The sequence below is a fragment of the Furipterus horrens genome, unplaced genomic scaffold (assembly GCF_987537825.1).
Source record: "Furipterus horrens unplaced genomic scaffold, mFurHor1.1.pri manual_scaffold_1, whole genome shotgun sequence".
NCBI classification, from domain to species: Eukaryota; Metazoa; Chordata; class Mammalia; order Chiroptera; family Furipteridae; genus Furipterus; species Furipterus horrens.
In genome coordinates this window covers 160386436-160405096 of record NW_028327171.1, presented here as the reverse complement: position 1 = coordinate 160405096, position 18661 = coordinate 160386436, and the positions used below count along the sequence as shown (strand labels likewise).

General features: G+C 38.3%; 1 protein-coding gene across 2 annotated transcripts in view; it reads left to right on the top strand.

Annotated features, from left to right (window-relative positions):
• The window catches only part of GRB14 (growth factor receptor bound protein 14), a 111748-nt gene that overhangs the window by 55859 nt on the left and 37228 nt on the right, over positions 1–18661 (top strand). For both annotated transcript variants that reach the window (XM_090267752.1, XM_090267758.1), the window contains one exon: positions 14807–14963. In XM_090267752.1, the coding sequence (XP_090123878.1) occupies positions 14807–14963 (157 nt within the window). The remainder of the gene's footprint in view (positions 1–14806; positions 14964–18661) is intronic.

Below are 18661 nucleotides of genomic sequence, written 5' to 3'. Positions count from 1 at the left end.
TCTCTGTTGCATTCATATCATTTTTGGGTTTCATGTTTTATGGTGAAAATCCTTGCACTTAAGGCCCACTCAGATGGTGCACCCAGCCTTTTTGTCACTCTTACCCAGCCCCATCTTGCTGCTGGAGACAGTTAGGTGTACTCACTGCCTTCCATGCACACTAATAAATATAACAATGGCTATCATGTGTTCAGCACTGTTGACATGTTCTCCTAGTCCTCATAAGAACCCTGCATGGTGGACAGATAAATCCAGTTTGGGAGGACGAAAGTGAGGCTTAGAGAAGTCAGTTGTCTTACCCAAAGCTCACCATTAATAAGTACCCGAGGCAGGGCTCAGCAGCGGGCCGGTTCCTCCAGCACTGGCATGGGCAGCAGCCTCTCAGAATCCCGTGGGCACACGCGTGCTGCGGAGCTCTCTCCTCTCATCCATACCTACTCATCGGACAAGTCTCGCCTTTCTGCCAATCTCCTTTTGCTTTTCTAGTGATTTTCATTTGCTGTGCACTCAATTTTGCCTCAGAGACATAGTGACTAAACTGTATGTCAGAGATAGGACTGTAAGAGTGTCTTGAAACTTCCTTAGAAATGCCTCATTTGCTTTCAAAAATTTATACTAATGATCTCTAATATCAACTGAGTGCTAGCATTTGGTCTATTTTACAATATGAAGAATCTAAGGCTCATAACTGATAAGCTGGTGGTCTAGGATCTGCTCATAGGGCAGACTCCAGTGTGCATCATTGCTGTGAGCACCTGGACTGCACCTGCCTGAGAACAGGGTCCATGCCCCATATCATTGTGTAAACTACAGTGTCTGGTCCACGTCTGGGAATGAAGGCAATTTAAAAATAGCTGGCTGATTAACAGTCTCGGACTCTTGGCTTGGGCCGGCCTTTGGGCTGGCTCTCCTGGCCGTGTCCCAGCACCCTAAGCCAAATTGAGGAAATAAGAATCTCTCTTTGGCAGAAAAGGAAAGCGAGACCTTTGGTAATTTCAGATATTAAACCCTCTGAGAGGATAAATATTTTCTACCCCTGTAGGATATTAAAAATGCTCTTAAGACAGTTCCAAAGAGAAATTAAAAAATCATTTTGAGAAAATGGCATTGTCAGTAAGTTCCTATAGCTTCCTATCGGATGTGCATATTTGGACACGTACATCTATTTGTGCTTGTGAAAATGTCAGGAATACTAATTCTTAGTTTCAGAAGTCAAATTAGTGTGGGTAGTTCTGTCAAGATTTAAAGAAAAAATTTGATGTTACCATTCTAACTGCCAGAGAGAACCTCCACCCTCCACTTTAGATTCCTGGTGAGTGACTATACACCCCCCCCCCCCCCCCCACGGACACAACAGAGTAGATACCAAAAATTCCCCTTCTTGAAGTTTAAGATCTAGACATGATTCATCTTAAGAATCAAAGAATTAAGAATATTTAAAATATATTTAAACTTTACTACAAAGCTTGTAATTATATTAAGCATGAACCCCATAGGGTCAATAATGTTATAAGTTGTAAAACTCTGTATTTCTTTTTCTCCTTGCTTCCACTGACAAATCTAGGCTCCCTCTACTGGCTCTTTCAGTATATGCAATTTTTCTGGCAAATTATGCTAAGAAAAGTGAAAACACAAAGGAAAACAACTTTTTTTTTGACATTCAGAAAGGTAGGTCTTTGGGACATAAACGCATTTTTATGTCCAGGTATCTAGTTATGCAATACTTGTCTCCAAGAAGTTATGTAGAAACGTCAGCTTAAAGCAGCGTGGAAGTTGGGGACGCAGAGTGGAAGGACCAGGATCAGGTAGGAGCCCAGGGACAGGGTTCCAGGGCTGGCTCTGCCGGCAACCAGCCAGCGATCCCCAGGCTAGTCACAACCTCTCCAGCCTCAGCTTCTTCATTTGTAAAGTGGAAGGATTTTAGTGAATATTCTCCAGGACCTCTTCTAGCCCTTAGTATTTTATGATTCTAACAGTATTGATTCCATTTCTTTTGTAGGAATATGGTCTACATGTGTTTTCAGTGATATAAAATAAATATTTAGAAAAATGAAGCAAAGGTAAAATCACAAAGATGGATATAAATCATTTGTTTCTAGTGCTGTCACATCATGGGAATGTTAGGTCTAGAAAGTGGTATTTTGTTGGCTATTATAAGTTTACCTCAAATGTCCCAGGAAGACTGAACACAGCTTATTTCATTAATTCTGGGGCACCTTAAATGATAAGATGCACCATTATTTTATATGCTTCCCATTAAACTATGACATACCATTGATGGTACATTACATCCAAGTTTCAGTGAAGTTAAATGTGAGAAAAGATGCTTTTAAGAATCAGTGAAATAAGGTAGTTCCTAAATGTGCTTCAGCTGATGCCAGCAGCTCAAGAAATGGAATAAAGTCTGATATGTCCTGGGTTCTAATAACTCTCCCTCCTTACCTCGTGTTTTCCCTTTCTGCCTCTAAACACTTCTTCCTCCCTCCTCAACTTGTCCTTCTTTCTCACTGTGTGAAACGGTTTTTAACTTTTTTGCTTAGACATGTCTGGTGGTTATTCTGGGAATAAGTTATTGCTTAAAAACTGAAATGAGATACTGGAGTAATCACTGTATCCAACATAAACTTGACCAATGGCCTTTTTTTTTGCTTTAAATACGAATAAGCATTAGCACTTGTGAAGGTTTTTTTTTTTTTTTTTTTTTTTTTACTCCAAAGATGAATTAGCACTGGCATCTTTGCAGGAATGGCATGAGTGTTAAAAGTACTGAGGTTTCAGAGAACGCCCCTTTGCTGAAGTCATTGGAAACACTAGTGTGGGATTTGTGATTTGATCCCGTTTATTATTCATATTGGATTTAGGTCCTAGAACAACATTTAAATATACATGTGTATATGTGTGTGTATTTGTGCATTCATGGGTTAGGATACTTTTAAAGTTTGCCTTCTTTTATAATGAAATTGGAGCTTTTTTTTTTTGCCTTTTTAAAAACTCCAACAGAGCAGACTGAAAGAGCTTCCAGTTTCTCTTTGTAACATTGCTCCCCGACTTGAGTTAGGGTCTTTCTGCCCTTTAAGGGAAAAGGAAGCCCAAGGAAGGGGAGTGTGCAAGGCTCTTGGCCTGAGGCAAGGGGAGCAGAAAGGTAAAGAACAGAGCAGAGGGGATAGAGTAGGGCAGAGGGGCTTTAAGGAGACTTTCTGGGCCTCCCTTTGCCTACAGACTGTCTCTCTTCTCTGGGTTGGAAGCCTAGATGTGGCATGATTCGGCAGTGTCAGTGATCCAGGCTGCCAGGTGTGGCAGAGCTAAATCCTCGGCCCTGCCAAGTGTGGGGCGTTCCCAGTAGTGAGCCGTGCTGGGCCTCTTTGGCCTGGCGTGATGCTGGCTGGGAAACCAGTTCATATCATCCTCGCCTTTGAGTTCATATCCAGAGCTCCTGGAAGATCTATGGGGAACCCAGTAACACAGGTCCTTTAACTCTGAATTAGTTCATCTCTTCATCCAGTCATGCCTTATGATTTTCCTGTTGAAATGTAGTAATGTGCAAATGTACACAATTCCATTTTTATAGAAGAGGGATGGGGGTGATCCATCCTGTGACCTTGACGATTGTAGACTAATGGAAAGAGCCTGGGTTAGTGGTGACTTGATGAAATTGCCTGGCCAAAAACCCCGAGTTGTGTGTCTCTGATTTAATGTGAGGAGAAAAAAACAAACAAACAAACAAACAAAAACCCCTCCATTTTGAAGGGTATCTTTGCTCTTACTTGTAGCTGAACCTGTTCCTAAATGACTAAATCATCATGTGATTGTTTATCCCTTTTTTTTTTACCTCTTTGTAATCACATTCTTGTAAAACTGTTTTTAAAACTTAATTCTATGTTTTCATCCATTGAAAAAGGTACCTACCCTGTTATTTATGTATCTTAAAAATAACCCCTTATTGTAGTGGCTCCTCTCGTCTGCAGTGATGGAAAGCTGTGTTCAGCTTTGCTGGGCGAAGATTTTCCTTCCACAGGCACCTGTGATTCCTCACCTGGTCCTCATAACTTTGTTCCTCTGATCTCGGCAAAATATTCTGTCCACTGTTCTATACATATTTTTGCTTCTTCAGTTCTCAGTATCTTTTCTCATAATGTTTGTCCCACTCAGATACCCTCCTTCCTTCTTTTTTTCAAATTTCTACGGAATCCTAGACTTGAAATGGACTGTGGAAGTTACCTGATCCACCTTTGTTTAATTCATGTATTTCATGAAACCTGGCCTGTGTTTTTTGTTTTTGGCCCATGTGTTTCTCTTCTTCTTTAGAGGTTTTCAGACCCTGTGAGGTTTCAAAGCTGCTATTCTGGGAATTGCTAATATTGTCTCCTACAGGTCTGTCCATAATGCTTTCACTCATCACTAAAAGAGTTTGTTCATTGTGTGCCTGGTGCTGTGCTAACTGCTGGGGACATAACAGGAAACAAATGTTGACATCGTCTCTGCACATGCAGCCCTCTGAGTCGTGAAGGCTGGTGTGTAGTAATTATATACATGGAACAAAGGGCCTGGACCTAAATGGGAGAATCACTGAAAGCTTCCCATCAGAAACAATGGTTAATGGGAGGGGGTGAATGTAGAATGTGGAGAGATAGTATTCTAGGCAGCAGAAACAATATGTGCAAATGTCCTGTGAAAGGAAAGGGCATGTCTATTTCAAGAAACTTATGGAAAAAAGTATGGTCAGAGATTGAGAATAACAAAGAGATCCCAGGGAATACAGTTGGAAGGGGTCACAGGAGTATGGAATGGACCTGTTTGTGTCAATTAATTCCTGTAGTATTTATATTGATAATAATATCTGTTTTGAGTTAATGTCATAACTAATTGAGCATTTACTGTTCTCATTCAAGTAAAATGTACTGTTGAATATCTCTTTTGATAGAATTTTAAGATTTCCTATTACCTGATTTCTCTAAACTATGCTCTAGGTAAGTATTTGACAGCTAACAAAATAATACAGGATGGTAGTAGAAAGCAACAGCTTTTTTTGAGCTATTAGTGTCTTTTGGAAGAATCTCTTTAAAAATATATAACATTTTGTTAGAGATTTGGAATAAGTAATAATGAATGTATTATTTTCCATTCTCTTCAAGACAACATATTACTTGCTTAATTCAAAATATCTGAGATGACTCCTCTTATCTTAGGACACTGTGTTCCTTATTTAGAAAAATGTAAAAACCCAGGGCTACTCTGACCTTGATATAAAAATATTTCACATTACTTAGGTACATCACATATCTGTTAAAAATGATAGAGAAAAAAACCTTAAACATTAAAAGATAACTTTATAATTCTACTGTACTTCAATGGTAAACTTTTAAAAAGTTGTAGAAATAAACTTTACTTTGGGACATAGTTGAGAGCAAATGTCTATGGGCCTTGTTTTTTACCTTCTATTATATATAAGCAATATCCAATATAATAAATAACAATAAATATAATAAATGAATTTTTCTGTTTAAAAGTTATGTACTGTTCATCACAAGAGCTTGGTATTAAATATGGTGTCTAAATTAAATATTAGTAAGAATTAAACATGGTCTTTAAATGTAGCTAATTTAAAAGCTAAATTTGTGATCCTAAAATATAACCATATTAGCTAAAAGATAACCATACTCCATGCTGCAAAACACCTTTCCTCCTTCTTTCCTTCCCTTCCCTTCCTTCCTGCCTGCCTGCCTGCCTTCTCTCTCTCTCTCTACCTCTTTCTTTCTCTTTCTTCCTTTCATTCTTCTTTTTCATTTTTCTCTTTCTTTCTTTCTCTTCCTTCCTTCCTTCCTTCCTTCTTTCTTTTGCTTCCCTTTTTATCATATGGTTTCTTGCTCATAAATTTATGTTTAATCATTGTTCTTTTAAAATTAAATTTATTGAGGGTGACATTGATTAACAAAATTATATAGGTTTCAAGTGTATGATTAATTCTGTCATGCATCGTCTGTATAGCATTGTGTGCTCACCACCCAAAGTCAAATATTCTTCTGTCACCATATATTTGACCCCTTTTGCCCTTTACTACCCTCTCCTTCCCTCGTAATGAGACTATACAGTGGTCTGTCTATAAGTTTTTGTTTCGTTATTTTTTTCAGCCTAGTTAATGATTATCCCTCTTCTCTCCTCCCTCCCTTGGAGAAACAAAGGGATAAATGAGGGAAAGCTCTTCGGTAGCTAATTCCTTACCAAGGGTTTCAATGCCCCTTTCTGCTTGATGGCATTGCCAAATGACCAGATCACAACCCTGAGTTTCTTTCAAACGCTCTTGTGTGAACCAGGTTAGAAAAGAACGGGGCTGTCCCTTGCCACCACATTCCTGGGTCTGCAGGGAGGAGGGGACAGGCTGACTCTTTAGCCCTCGCCAGTGCTTCCCTAAGGCATTCCATATAATCTGTTCCGAGAGTCAGAATTCCTGGTGACTGCAGAGATAAACCCTTGGTGTGCTTTGGGAGCAAAGCAATACATACTGAATTGACTTTCAAACTTGATCTCTTTATATTGGTTTTTTTTTTCTTCTTTCAGAAATAGCCTTTGCCTTATTCTTTAAATATTCTTTTGTGTCTTTTAGTCTCAATACTTTAGAGGCCTTATGCCTTTTCCTGAAAAGTTAACCATGTCTTGCTGTCTCTATATTTGAACATTGTTGTGTCTACTGTTTTAAAAATGGGTTATGTTAATTTTTTTAAATCTCTTGCCTCCACTTACTTTTTATGGAGGGTAGTCTAGGAGAGTTGAGGTATAAAGTGTATAAACTGCCTCGATGAGGCTGTCAGCCAAAACAGAGCTCTGCATAACCCCTGCAGGGATTACTCTGTCTCTGTGTTACATTTTTATTGCTCCATGCCAGCTCCCAGAGCAGTTTTTGAATCTGTAAACCACTCCAAAGGCCAAGGTTGCTCTGATTGTCAGAATTGCAGTGACATGGAAGGACTTTCTGAACACAGGATGTGTCTACACTGCTGGCTGTCCTTGGGTGCTCTCTGTTTACGCTGGTGGGATGTGATAGACAGACCTTATCAGCGTGTCTCTCTTGCTAGTCAAGTGTTCGTCCCCTGGTGAAACAAAGGAGTTCTGGTTCTTCTTTAGGGTCCAGGCAGGACTTCTTCTGCTGGTGTACAATTTCAAATGATTTTGTAGATACATTGATCTGATTAATATTTTTCTCATCCTATTTTTTACTTTATAAAGTAAGCTAGGAATTTTGGCCACTGAACTGGAAATATGTGTTATCTCTTTATTAAATAGCATGATGATATGATCTTCCAGTCTCTATGTTTTACCTCTCAGTATGTAAAGGAAACAGGAAGCCAATATTTTAATGATTCTTTTTTTTTAAGTATATTTTATTGATTATACTGTTACAATAGTTCCAGTTTTTTCCCCTTTGCTCCCCTCCACCCAGCACCCCCCCTCCCCCAACAATCCCTCCCCTAGTCCATGCCCATGGGTTGTACATACAAGCTCTCCTGCCTCACCCTTTAATATATTCTTCTTCTTCTTTTTTAGAAAATAATTAATTATTTTAACAATAAAAAATAACAATCCCTCCCTCTCAGACTTAAGACCCTTTATAATCCTATAAAGGACAATGGGCGAAGGTCTCGAGCTCCTCTAGCTGCTTCAAGCTGGACATGGTCGTCATCCTACCTACCCATGGGTCCAGAAATCCCTAATAAGAGTGGGGGTGTGGAGGGGAGGGTAGCCTTCCCACATGGGGAAGGATCGTGCAGACTCCATGTCGGTTGGCTGTCCCCGGACAACGGTGTGCTTGGTCTAACAGGCTGGCATCCTTGTTGTATTCTGGAGGCAATAGAGTTGGCAACAGAGTTAAAGGACATCATTCAATCCATAACCACTAGATGACAAAAGGCAGTTACTAATTATTCAATGTCCCACATTAGGGAAAAGAAGGACTTCTTTGGAGGAAGGTGTGCCAGGTACATCTCACCTGTCCAAAACCCTTTTGCCCATTATACTTAGTTTTGACTGAGGGAAATATTTTAGGTTTCCCCCCTCTCAGGCCTCTGGGCTCTTTCTGTCCAAGCCTTTAGCACAGAAAAGAGAAACCAGTTTTAAAGTGAAGCCCACAGACCACTCCATTCTTCACCAACCCAGCCACTTAGTTCAGCCAAACCATTGAGTCTCAGGAGGCAGTGATGCAGACAGGATTAAGTGAGGCCTATACATACATACAATCACTCAGGCAATGAGATCCTAGGCTTATGCCCTTTGAAAACAGAAAACACATGTTAATTTATGTAACATAACCACATACAAGTCTCTAAATCTGTAGGACTGTCTTATCGTAAAGACATCCAGTTGCAAGGCACTTGACATTCTTCTTGCCTGTAAATTAAACATCCTTGATAATGCCACAGACATAGTTTAACTTTCAAATGAAAACAAATTTTAAATGAAAAGAAACCTTAAAGATGGTTAGCTGCACTACTTTACAGTCCACCACTGAGCATTGTGATTTTCCTTGAATCACGATTTTTCTCCCTACAATTACCCTCCTTGTCATTAAAGGGACTGCATTAAGTCTATTTTTAATTTATCCTGTTCATTTGCATAAACACAACAAGAGCAGAAAATGATCACTTATGATCTTTAGTTCTGCTTTGCTGGAACTTACGCAAGGAACATTTAGGGTGACCTTCAGTCCGCCCTTCAAGGCCCAGAAGCAGAACCACATACCTGGCATTCCACCTTGCCTGTAAACACCTGTCTTTTCCAAGTCCTTCTGGTTTTCCATTGTGCCTTAAGGTCCCTTCTAGCCATCTTTCAGGAAAACAACCTTCATTCCTTCCCTGGAAAGATTGCTGTGGACCGCACATCCATCCAAGGTACCAGGCCTTTTATCTCGTGGATTTTTATTACCTTCGAAAGTCAATCCCAGTTCCTCAGGGCTTTTTGGTAACAACCAAAGCCCAAGCATGTCTCCTTCAGGCATGACATTCCAGTCAAAGTCTTAGTTAAAAAAAAACAAAACTCTTATTAACAACTGGTCTTACTAGTTTTATGCAAAAAACCTATGTCATTACTTACTTCTCTAGAATGACAAACTCTGGAGGGATTAGATAGGGAGAAAAATATACAGTGTGAAGGAAAATCCTTGTCCTTCTAATATTCACTGAACTTGCATTTCTATTCTTTATACTTTCATTTTTTCCCCCAGTAAAATTTTTTTTTTCCATTACAGTTTTCCCACTTTTTCCCCCCTCTTGCTTCCCTGCACCCTGCCCCCTTTCTCCCACATTCAGTCCCCACCCAGTTGTCCATGTCCGTGGGTCATTTATACATGTTCTTTGACTAGACCCTTCCTCTTCTTACCCCCTTCTCTTCCTCCCATCTCCCCCTTTGTTACTGTTAGTTTATTCCTTGTTTACATTAATGATTCTTAAGAACATCTCTACTATTTGGTTTTTACATGATCACAAAGGTTTTTAACTTAGTTTTTAAATATATATATATATATATATATATTTATTTATTTATTTATTTATTTATTTATTTTTGTTTTTGATTCTAGAGAGAAAGGGAGGGAGAATGAGAGGGTGAGAAACATTGATCGGCTGCCATTGATGGGCTACACACCCCAGTTGGGGACTGAACCTGCAACCCAGGCATGTGCCCTGACTGGGAATTGAACTGGTAACCTTCCAGTTTGTGGGATGATGCGCAACCAATTGAGCCACACTGGCCGGGGTTAACTTAGATTTAATCCATACTAGTCATGTAGCTTTTCTGATGACTTGACTATTTTTCTTACATAGGAAGTTTTAGTGTAGTAATACTTTTGGCAGAAATCGCATTTTAAGGAGAAATATATAGATGTAAAATGAGACTTTTAATAAAGCATTCCATTGGTAGTGTAAGGGATTTTTCATAATTACTAAATAGATCAAAGAGATGACAAGGATTTTCTGTCATGGAATTTCAACCAAAATATAATTTTATTATTCATAGGTGAATGTGTATTTTGGACAAATGTCACAAGTAAATAGAATTAATAAAATAAGGGTTTGAAATGGAGCTCCAACAAAAGTATTACGTTTTTCTCTCAGCAGGTGTTCTTTATTTAAAAAATGAATACATGTAGCTATTCCAGAAATTTACGTTGGCCAGCTCTTCTAAATTTATGTCTTGATTCTTGGCAACTTATTTCTTTCAAAATTACAGCAACATAGTTTGAAGAAAATGACTTTCCTGATTGGTTAGGTATTTTTTTCATTTCCCCCATCTTTACCTCTTGCTCTGTTCCTGCCCTCTTCATGAATTTGGCTTAAGCTTCAAAGTGGTTCCAATTTTGCATTTTCTTAGCCCCTCCGATATAAAAGATAGAGCATGAAAACTAAGAGGCATGCTTCTGTTACCCCATGTGATGGGAGTTCACTGTAAGAAAACACGGGGTAGTCAGGAAGTACAGGGAACCTTTGTAGCTGCCACCAGGTCATTCCCAGTCCCCCCTTTACCTGGTGTGGGATGTGCAGCTGGTCTCTGAGGAAACTGAAACAGCAGCTCATCGTTGCCTCCACGATGGAGCAGCCTCAGGGTTGGATCTTCCTGTTCTCTCAGGAGTGGTCATCTTCACACTGCTTTTGGCAGGAGCACCCTCCAGTGCTCGATCCACTCAGTAATCACAGCAGCACGGATATTCAGTGGACAGCATCCCTGAGAGTCCTTTAGAGTTGTCTGACACAGAGACAAATACCAAAGGCACACACTTAACAATAGCTTACCCTGGGGGACGCTGAGATTCCAAACAGATCTTGGGGTCCTAGTGAACCATATATATTAACCACAAAATAAATAAACTGAAATGAAAGTTCAAACAATCACATCTGATTTTGACTGTATTTTCATATAACTTCATGGCTGCCTCAAGGACTAAAACTTAGAATTGCCCACTAACCAGCAATATTGAGTCAGTTCTTACCTAGGATTATTAATATGAAGAATTGTATAGTTGTTCCTCATTGAGAGGAATTTTAATTTCTTGAGCATAAAATTTAATCAGTCATATACTTTGTGACAAAATATTTTTAAATTAAAATTTACAAATATGCATTGAGAACCTACTGTGTATAAAACCCTTGCTAAGCTTTGCAAGGGGTACAAAAATATTTTGTTCCTAAGATCCTAATTAAGCCATATCCTGCCTTGGGCTACGTCCCTAGGATGTGATGACAAATAGTAGACAAACAGTAGTTTTTCTTATAAGGACTTACTAGTACAGTTCAGGAGAAAGACATCATATAGAAAATGCAAAATGACAGCACATTACAAGGCACATTGCAAAGCCATGGGCATTCAGGAAAGACTTTCCAGAGGAAGTGCCATGGAAACTGGGGCCAAATGATAGATAGGAGTTTGCCGAATAAAGCATGTGTGTTGGTGGTTGGAGCATTGATTTCAAGTAGAGGATACCTCGCATGCAATTAAAAAAGAACGGGTTGCAGTATTTTGTCGTATTTGACTAGGATCCCAGAGCAAACTGTCCCATAGGCTGGTATCCTGGGAAGTGTGCACGCAGAGGAGTTTAGACTTTCTTCTATGAGGCCATACTTCCCTGGTTCTGTTTCTATCTCACTTTATCTTTCAGGCTTTCTCGCCTCTAATTCACTGTTGAATTTTAGAATTTCTTAGGGTTTTCTTCCTTTGTTCTTTTTTTTTTTCCTGCCTTGCCAAACTAACACATTGGCATAGATGTGTTTGTTTAGCATCTCTAACGCTTTGTGATTCTCAGGTCAATTCTGAACTTAGACCTTTACGTCCCTTCACCACCATCCTACCTACCCCTCGGTTTCCTTAGGGCCATCCTCCCTGTGTGCTGCTCCTGCCATCCCTGACTGCTCTAAATATTTAGAATCTGCCAATTTTCTTCTTGCCCCAGGGACTTTGCACAGGTTCTGTTCCCTTAGCTTGAAATATTCTTACCATCTCTTTGCCTAGCTAGCTACTGCCCACTCCTCCTACAGGTCTTGGCTTAAATATTACTTTTCACAGATATATTTTGGGGCTATTCTAACCCTCATTTTATAATTTAGTAGCATGCTGTACTGTATGCCCTACTTTGTAATTCTTGTTCTTTTTTAAAAATCCTCACCCAAGAATATGTTTATCACTCTTAGAGAGGAGGGTGAGGTGGGGGGGGTGGAGAAAGAGAAAGGAAAGAGGAAAGCATTGATGTAAGAGAGACATTGATTGGTTGTCTCCTGTACATGCCCCCAACCAGGGATCAAACTCACAACCTATTGGTATATGGGATGATACTCAACCAACTGAGCCACCTGGCCAGGGCTATAATTATTGTTTTCAGTACTGCTGAGTGTAACAGCCACCTCTTTCTGTGACAGCTTTATAGTGAAACACTTAGCAAAAGATGTGTATCTTACATGGGATCTTAACAGATGAACTGCTTGGGTTATGGGAATGAGGAGCCATTGAAGAGTTTTAGTAGCAGAATGACATGATTGGCTTGGCTATTAGAAATTTTATTCTGCTAGCAGTGTAGAGAATGAATTGGAGGGGTTCATAGCAAGGATAAGGGAGACAAATAAGTGGGTGTTACCACTAGAAGCTTATAGCCTCCTGGCCTACGTATGCTAAAAACACAAAGAATTGAGATGCTCCTTCATCCAGGAGCTCAGCAATATTCTTTATTTCTTGCCATGACTAACTCCATTTTCCCACATTCTTCTCTTCACAAATAGTAGCATCTTCACCCTATATCTGTCCTGGAAAAGAGAGTCCCCTGTATGATTATGTGAACAAATACTACATTGACTATGACTGGCTCTAAGGCATGTGCCCCTTTCTGAAGTAATCATTGTTGCTAAGATGAAACTGGGTGCTGATGGGTCAATCTGTATAATGCCTTCCATCTGGAGCTAAGGCAGTGGTACACTAGTAAACTGGCTCATAAAAAAGAAAGAAAGAAAGAAAGGCCTTTTTTATAGCATTTGTCAATTTGTTTGATATATGTACTCCTACCATGGTTGTTTTCAAGATGCCTGGCCTGCAAAGTTCTTGAATGTGGAACAGTCAGTTCTTACAAGCCAGTTCCAGCAGCTCCAGCACACCATCGCTGGCAGAAGCTGGAGCTGCTGGAATCATAAAGACTGATGGCGAGGGTGGGAGGGTGCTCTAAAAGAAAATCAGAATACTGTTACAAGAGGGTTAGGTGCTGCATAGCCAAATCCAACAAGTAAGTTTGCACTGTATTATGCAACATATACTTTGGTGTCCTAATTTTATTTTACTTAAGAAATTTTTAAGTTCTTGTATCATTTTCTTGAATAACCTTTGTAAGGACCATATAATAACTCCATTCTGTGAAAGTAACACATTTGCCATTCTTTCTCTGAATATTTAGGTTGACAGAATTATATACAGCACTTTGCTGGCCACATCAAACCTTAAGCCATTTTCCACATTTAGGACAGACTCATTGAAATAGTTTATCTAATTGAAATTACTGGGCCAAAGGAATGAACCTTTGATGCTTTTGATAAATAATTTCTCATAGGTGTGCACAATAGTTTCCCAATTTATATTACTGCTATCATTGTAAGACAGCAACTATTTCATTGCACTGTGATTAAGTGTAATTTTAAAAAAGGATAGGACAGAATTGATACATTTTAATTTGCATTTGTTTAAATTACTAAAAATATTCATGTGTCTCTGTTTTGTAACAAGTGTATTATATTGAATTTTCTTACCATTTCCCACTTTTGGGTATGTGTGTTTACTGTACTAATGTCATGGCTATTTATCTTCTTATAATTAACTTAATATATAATATAACATCTTAATACTGGAAATTCTAGCACTGAGCATAGCTTGGTAAGTGTTGAGGGGAATGTTGTATATAAACCTCAAATTCTATGTAATTTAGGGAAACACAACTGCTCTAATAGGTGAGGACAAGTGCACAGTGAGTTAACATAATAAGTTTATTTCTTGTTCATGTCAAAGTATCATATGGGTCTTCCTAGTTGGGCACCTTTGGTGTGGTCATTCCGGGACAAAGTCTTTTTCTGTTTCATGCCTTTCCTCTTTTCTAGGTCCTTGTAGTTACTTCCATTCAGTGGGAGGTGGCGAAAGGGAATAGAGGACAGTTTGTGGGAGATTTTTATGGGCTGGGCTTGGAAGTGTAAACATTGCATGGACTTACATTCTATTGACTACAGCACAATCTCATGGCCACAATTAATTGCTAGAGGGAAAGGAAAGGGATTTGGTGAACATCTAGCAAGGCTTTGGCAAAACTTTCATATCTGAAATGGAGAAATCTTTCAAAAAGTCTGGTTCTCTTTACTGGTTTTCCTGTTTTGAATATATCTGGGAATAAATCACCTGTGTTACTTGGATTAGTTCCAGGATTTAAATATGGCATGGAAAATTTAAACTATTGATAAGAGATACAGAGCTTTTGAGTAGATCACAGTGGTAGGGAAAGAACATCTTCTTAAAATTAATGTAATTAATATATAATGTTACATTATTAATAGTGGCCAATGACATTAAATGGTCATTGGACTCTAGATGAGGAAGAGAGTGGAAGTTGTTGGACAAAGTGACTTTGACACATGTTATGAACAAATCTTGGGATAAGTAACATTCACTTAATGTATATGTAAATTAGTTATAGAGGAAACTCTATAAGCAATTTGTAATCAGTTCAACCAATAAGTTTGATGACTTACTATAATATAATGTTCTTAATAGAATATTTTGGCTCATTTTCTTATTTCTGTGTACACAGGTAATTAAAATACACAGTGAAGATGAAACCAGCAGGGCTCTAGAGGTACCCAGTGATATAACTGCCCGAGATGTTTGCCAGCTATTGATCCTGAAGAATCATTATATTGATGACCACAGCTGGACCCTTTTTGAACACCTGTCTCACATAGGTCTAGGTAAGGATACAGAATCACAGTCATATCATTGCTTTATTGTCCCTTACAGTTTTGATTATATGGCAAAATTTTTCTTCAGATATAAGAAAATAGTGAATAATTCTTTATTCTTTTATCTTTGGTATTGGAGGTTGAGAGATTAAAATAGTAGAACAAACCTTGGCCAGTGTGGCTCAGTTGGTTGGAGCATGGTCTCATAGACCAAAAGGTCGTGGGTTAGATTCCCAGTCAGGGCACATACCCAGGTTACAGGTTTGATCCCCAGTTGGGGTGTGTACAAGAAGGCAACCAATTGATGTCTCTCTCTTCATGGATGTCTCTCTTTTTCCATCTTTCTTCTTTTCTCTTTAAAAGTAATGAAAAAATGTCCCCAGGTAAGGATAAAAAATAGTAGAGCAAAATGGAAATAAGGATAAACATATTACACATTTGCCACCTTCTTTGTTTAAATAATGATTTATGGGAATTTTAGAGCTAGAGCACAGAGTCCACAGTGATGGAAAGATAAATTTCAAAATGGTGTTTAGTAACACAATTAAAATTTTTTGAGAAGTTAAAATAAGCTGTTATTTGGATTAGTTTTTTGAGCTGATTATAGGGCAGACATAGGGAATATCCAAAGTGGTTCTCTTCAGGGTACTCTAAATTTCTCTTGAAGAAATGAGTAACTCCTTCACATTTTAAAGTCATAAACATAAGGAATGACCTTTTAAAATTTTTTATATTGAAAATACATTGTTATATTGTGAGTTATAGAGGTTTTTATTTTTTCTAAATCTTTTAATAAGATAAAGAATTTTCATTCTTCTGCTAGAGTGAGACAGGATTGGCAACAATTTTATCTCCTCTTTCTTATTTTTACATATACATATCCTTAAGAAGCAGCTTGAGGTAATAAAAATCTACTCTGTAAATCAAACAGCAGTTTTTGCTGAGACCACTGCAAGTTATATTAAGGAATAAAATGCACAAGTCTATATAATGTGGAGGCTTAAGATGGAACATTGAGAATTAATTTGAACTACATACTAAATTAAACTTTTAGACTTCATGTAGAAATAAGTTTTTTCATTACTATATTTTCTGGAAACTACTGAAATAAAACCAAAGGTATGAGAATAGTGTCTCATGGCTTCATCAACCATGCCTTAGAACAAAGCTTATGAGAAAGACATTTAGTTTAGTCAAAGAACCTGCATAAAAGACTCATGGACATGGACAACGGGGAGGGATATGATTGCGGGAGAGGGGTGGGATGGGTGGGGGAGAGAAATTAGGGGAAAAGGGGACAACTGTAACTGAAAAACCAAAATAAAAAGAAAATAGTATTTTCTCAAAAAAAAGAAAGACATTTAGTTCTAGAGCTTCCTTGTACTCTTTGTTTTTTACTCTGGTTTTACTTTAAAACAGTAGAAAACTTGTAGACTCTAATGTGTAACTGGTTTAGAGCTTCCATTTCTTTATCTAACAGTATAACAAATAACCACTGTTGGCCTTCTTCAGCATGAAATATAAAACTGATGTGTTATTTACACATGTTTAATTTGTGTGTGTAGGTTATAAATACTCTTGCAATATTAATTCAATCTAATAGTGATATTAAGTAACTTTTTCTCTATTTGCTTATTAAAACAAATGAATAAATTAGAGTAGGTTTTTCCCCCGTTAAATATGATATGAAGCTGCAGATGCTCTTTGTCAACAGAATGGACTGCTGACATCTTCATCTGTAAGTCTTTCGTGAGTGCTGTTGATATAAAGAAGCAAAGGATAAATGATTTTTGAAACTTTGGTGACTAGCTAGTCAGATCTGTATATTGTTCAGGAGATACTCTTGCCTGCTTTTAGTCATAAAGAATTTTCAATGAGTAGGATCCTGAAAGAGAGGCAGTAGTATCTGTTATTTAAAAAATATTTTCAATACAAAAATAATTCAGGTTATTGTAAGTAACTGAGAAACAAAGATATCAAGAAAGAAGCAATAGTATTCATAATTTTACAGCACTGAAATGATGTTGATTAATATATCTGTTTTAACATAACCTCTAATTATACTTCTTTTTGTATATCTTGCACTAAAAAAGCATCCTGAGTGTTTTTGTATAGTTTTTTACTTTACAGATTCCACAAGAACTAGGAACTATACCTAACTTTGGTTCCCCTATTGTCTTCCTCCAACAATTTAGCAAATACTCATTGACTGTTTTGTACCAAGCCCATTCTGTGTGTGGATCCTAGGGGTCTCATATGAACAAAATAGACAAAAAGCTCTGCCCTTGTGAGTTTGCATTCTAGCAGGGAAAGAAAGACAAATGATGAAAATCTGTAGTCCCTTAGGTGATGTAAGTGCCGGAGAGGAAAGGATGACAGAGAAGAGGGACAGAGTGCTGGGGGAGGCGGCTGCACTTTAAATAGAGGGACCAGAGAAAGCCTCTCTGACAGTGAGACATTTGAGTAGAGATGTGAAGCCAACAGCAGCAACCCTTGCAGTTATAAATGGAAGAAGACTATTCTTGACAGAGTTAACAGCATGTGCAAAGGCCTGGACAAGGCAATGTACTGTGTTCAGGAAGCAGCTAAGAGGCTGGTGTGTAAGGTGGGAAGTAATGGGAGAGGACTTCATGGGACTGCTGTGGAGCAAGTTCATGAAAGGTCTCACAGGCCATGTAGGGGACTTGACTTGTACACTGAGTGAGAGGAAAAGAATTGGAGGTCTTTTTTTTTTGAGTTAGAGAGCAGTATGATCTGATTTAGTTTTCCAAGGGTGCTGCTCAGAAGGCCAGAATGCAAGTTTTGACGTTTTGGAAGCTGAACAACTTTGTTTTGCTTTTACATCAAACTACAGGTGGCTTCCTGGATTGGTCTTTGCCCATTTCTCATTCCTGCTAGTTATGTGTGCCCGATTGTACTATCTGCACATTATGATCTGCACATTTGAGGTTTAGTGTTTGTGAGGTGCTGAAGCCTTTTAGGCAAGAACATTTTGACTTATGGGATAGATGAGAGTTGAGGGTGTCCTGCACTTTAGTTCACTTTAATGTCTGAGATGAGCTTAGGGAAGTTTCAGAGACATTCTGTATTGTTAATAGATATTGCTTATGATCCATTAAAGCACACTCCAATTACTAAAGTCAGAAAGAGGTGCACTTGACATTCAAAATATGGTATGTTTATGGAATCTGAAGTCTATTTTCAAAGTATTTTCTGTGGCAAAGGAAACTTCAGTCTTCTTAGTATTTTTAATATGAATGTATATGTGTGATAGCTACTATTGTGCATCTTATATGCACAAGGTATGGAGTGAAAGGTTTTACATTAATCTTGACAGATGGTCTTAGTACTTCGCTTCATACCAACTCTGCAAGATACGGTTTTAAATCTCCATTTTATATGTAGGAATACAAAGACTAGTGATGAAACACCTTGCCTAGGGTCAAACATTGCATAAACCTAAGGTCTATCAGATTCTACAGTGTATGTGTTTTCCATGGAAGCAGGTTGGTTTCTCCTCTCCCAATAGGTCAGGCAAATATTCCTGGCATTCTGCTGTGATTTGTCTCTGTCACACTCTCCATCTGTGTCTCTCATGCATGCTATAAATATAAATTGAAATTTTGAACCCTCCAGAACATTTTCAGATAAGTCTTTCTTACAGAGGTAGTGTTGAAACTATTGGGAGCAAAGTGCTCAAGCCTCGT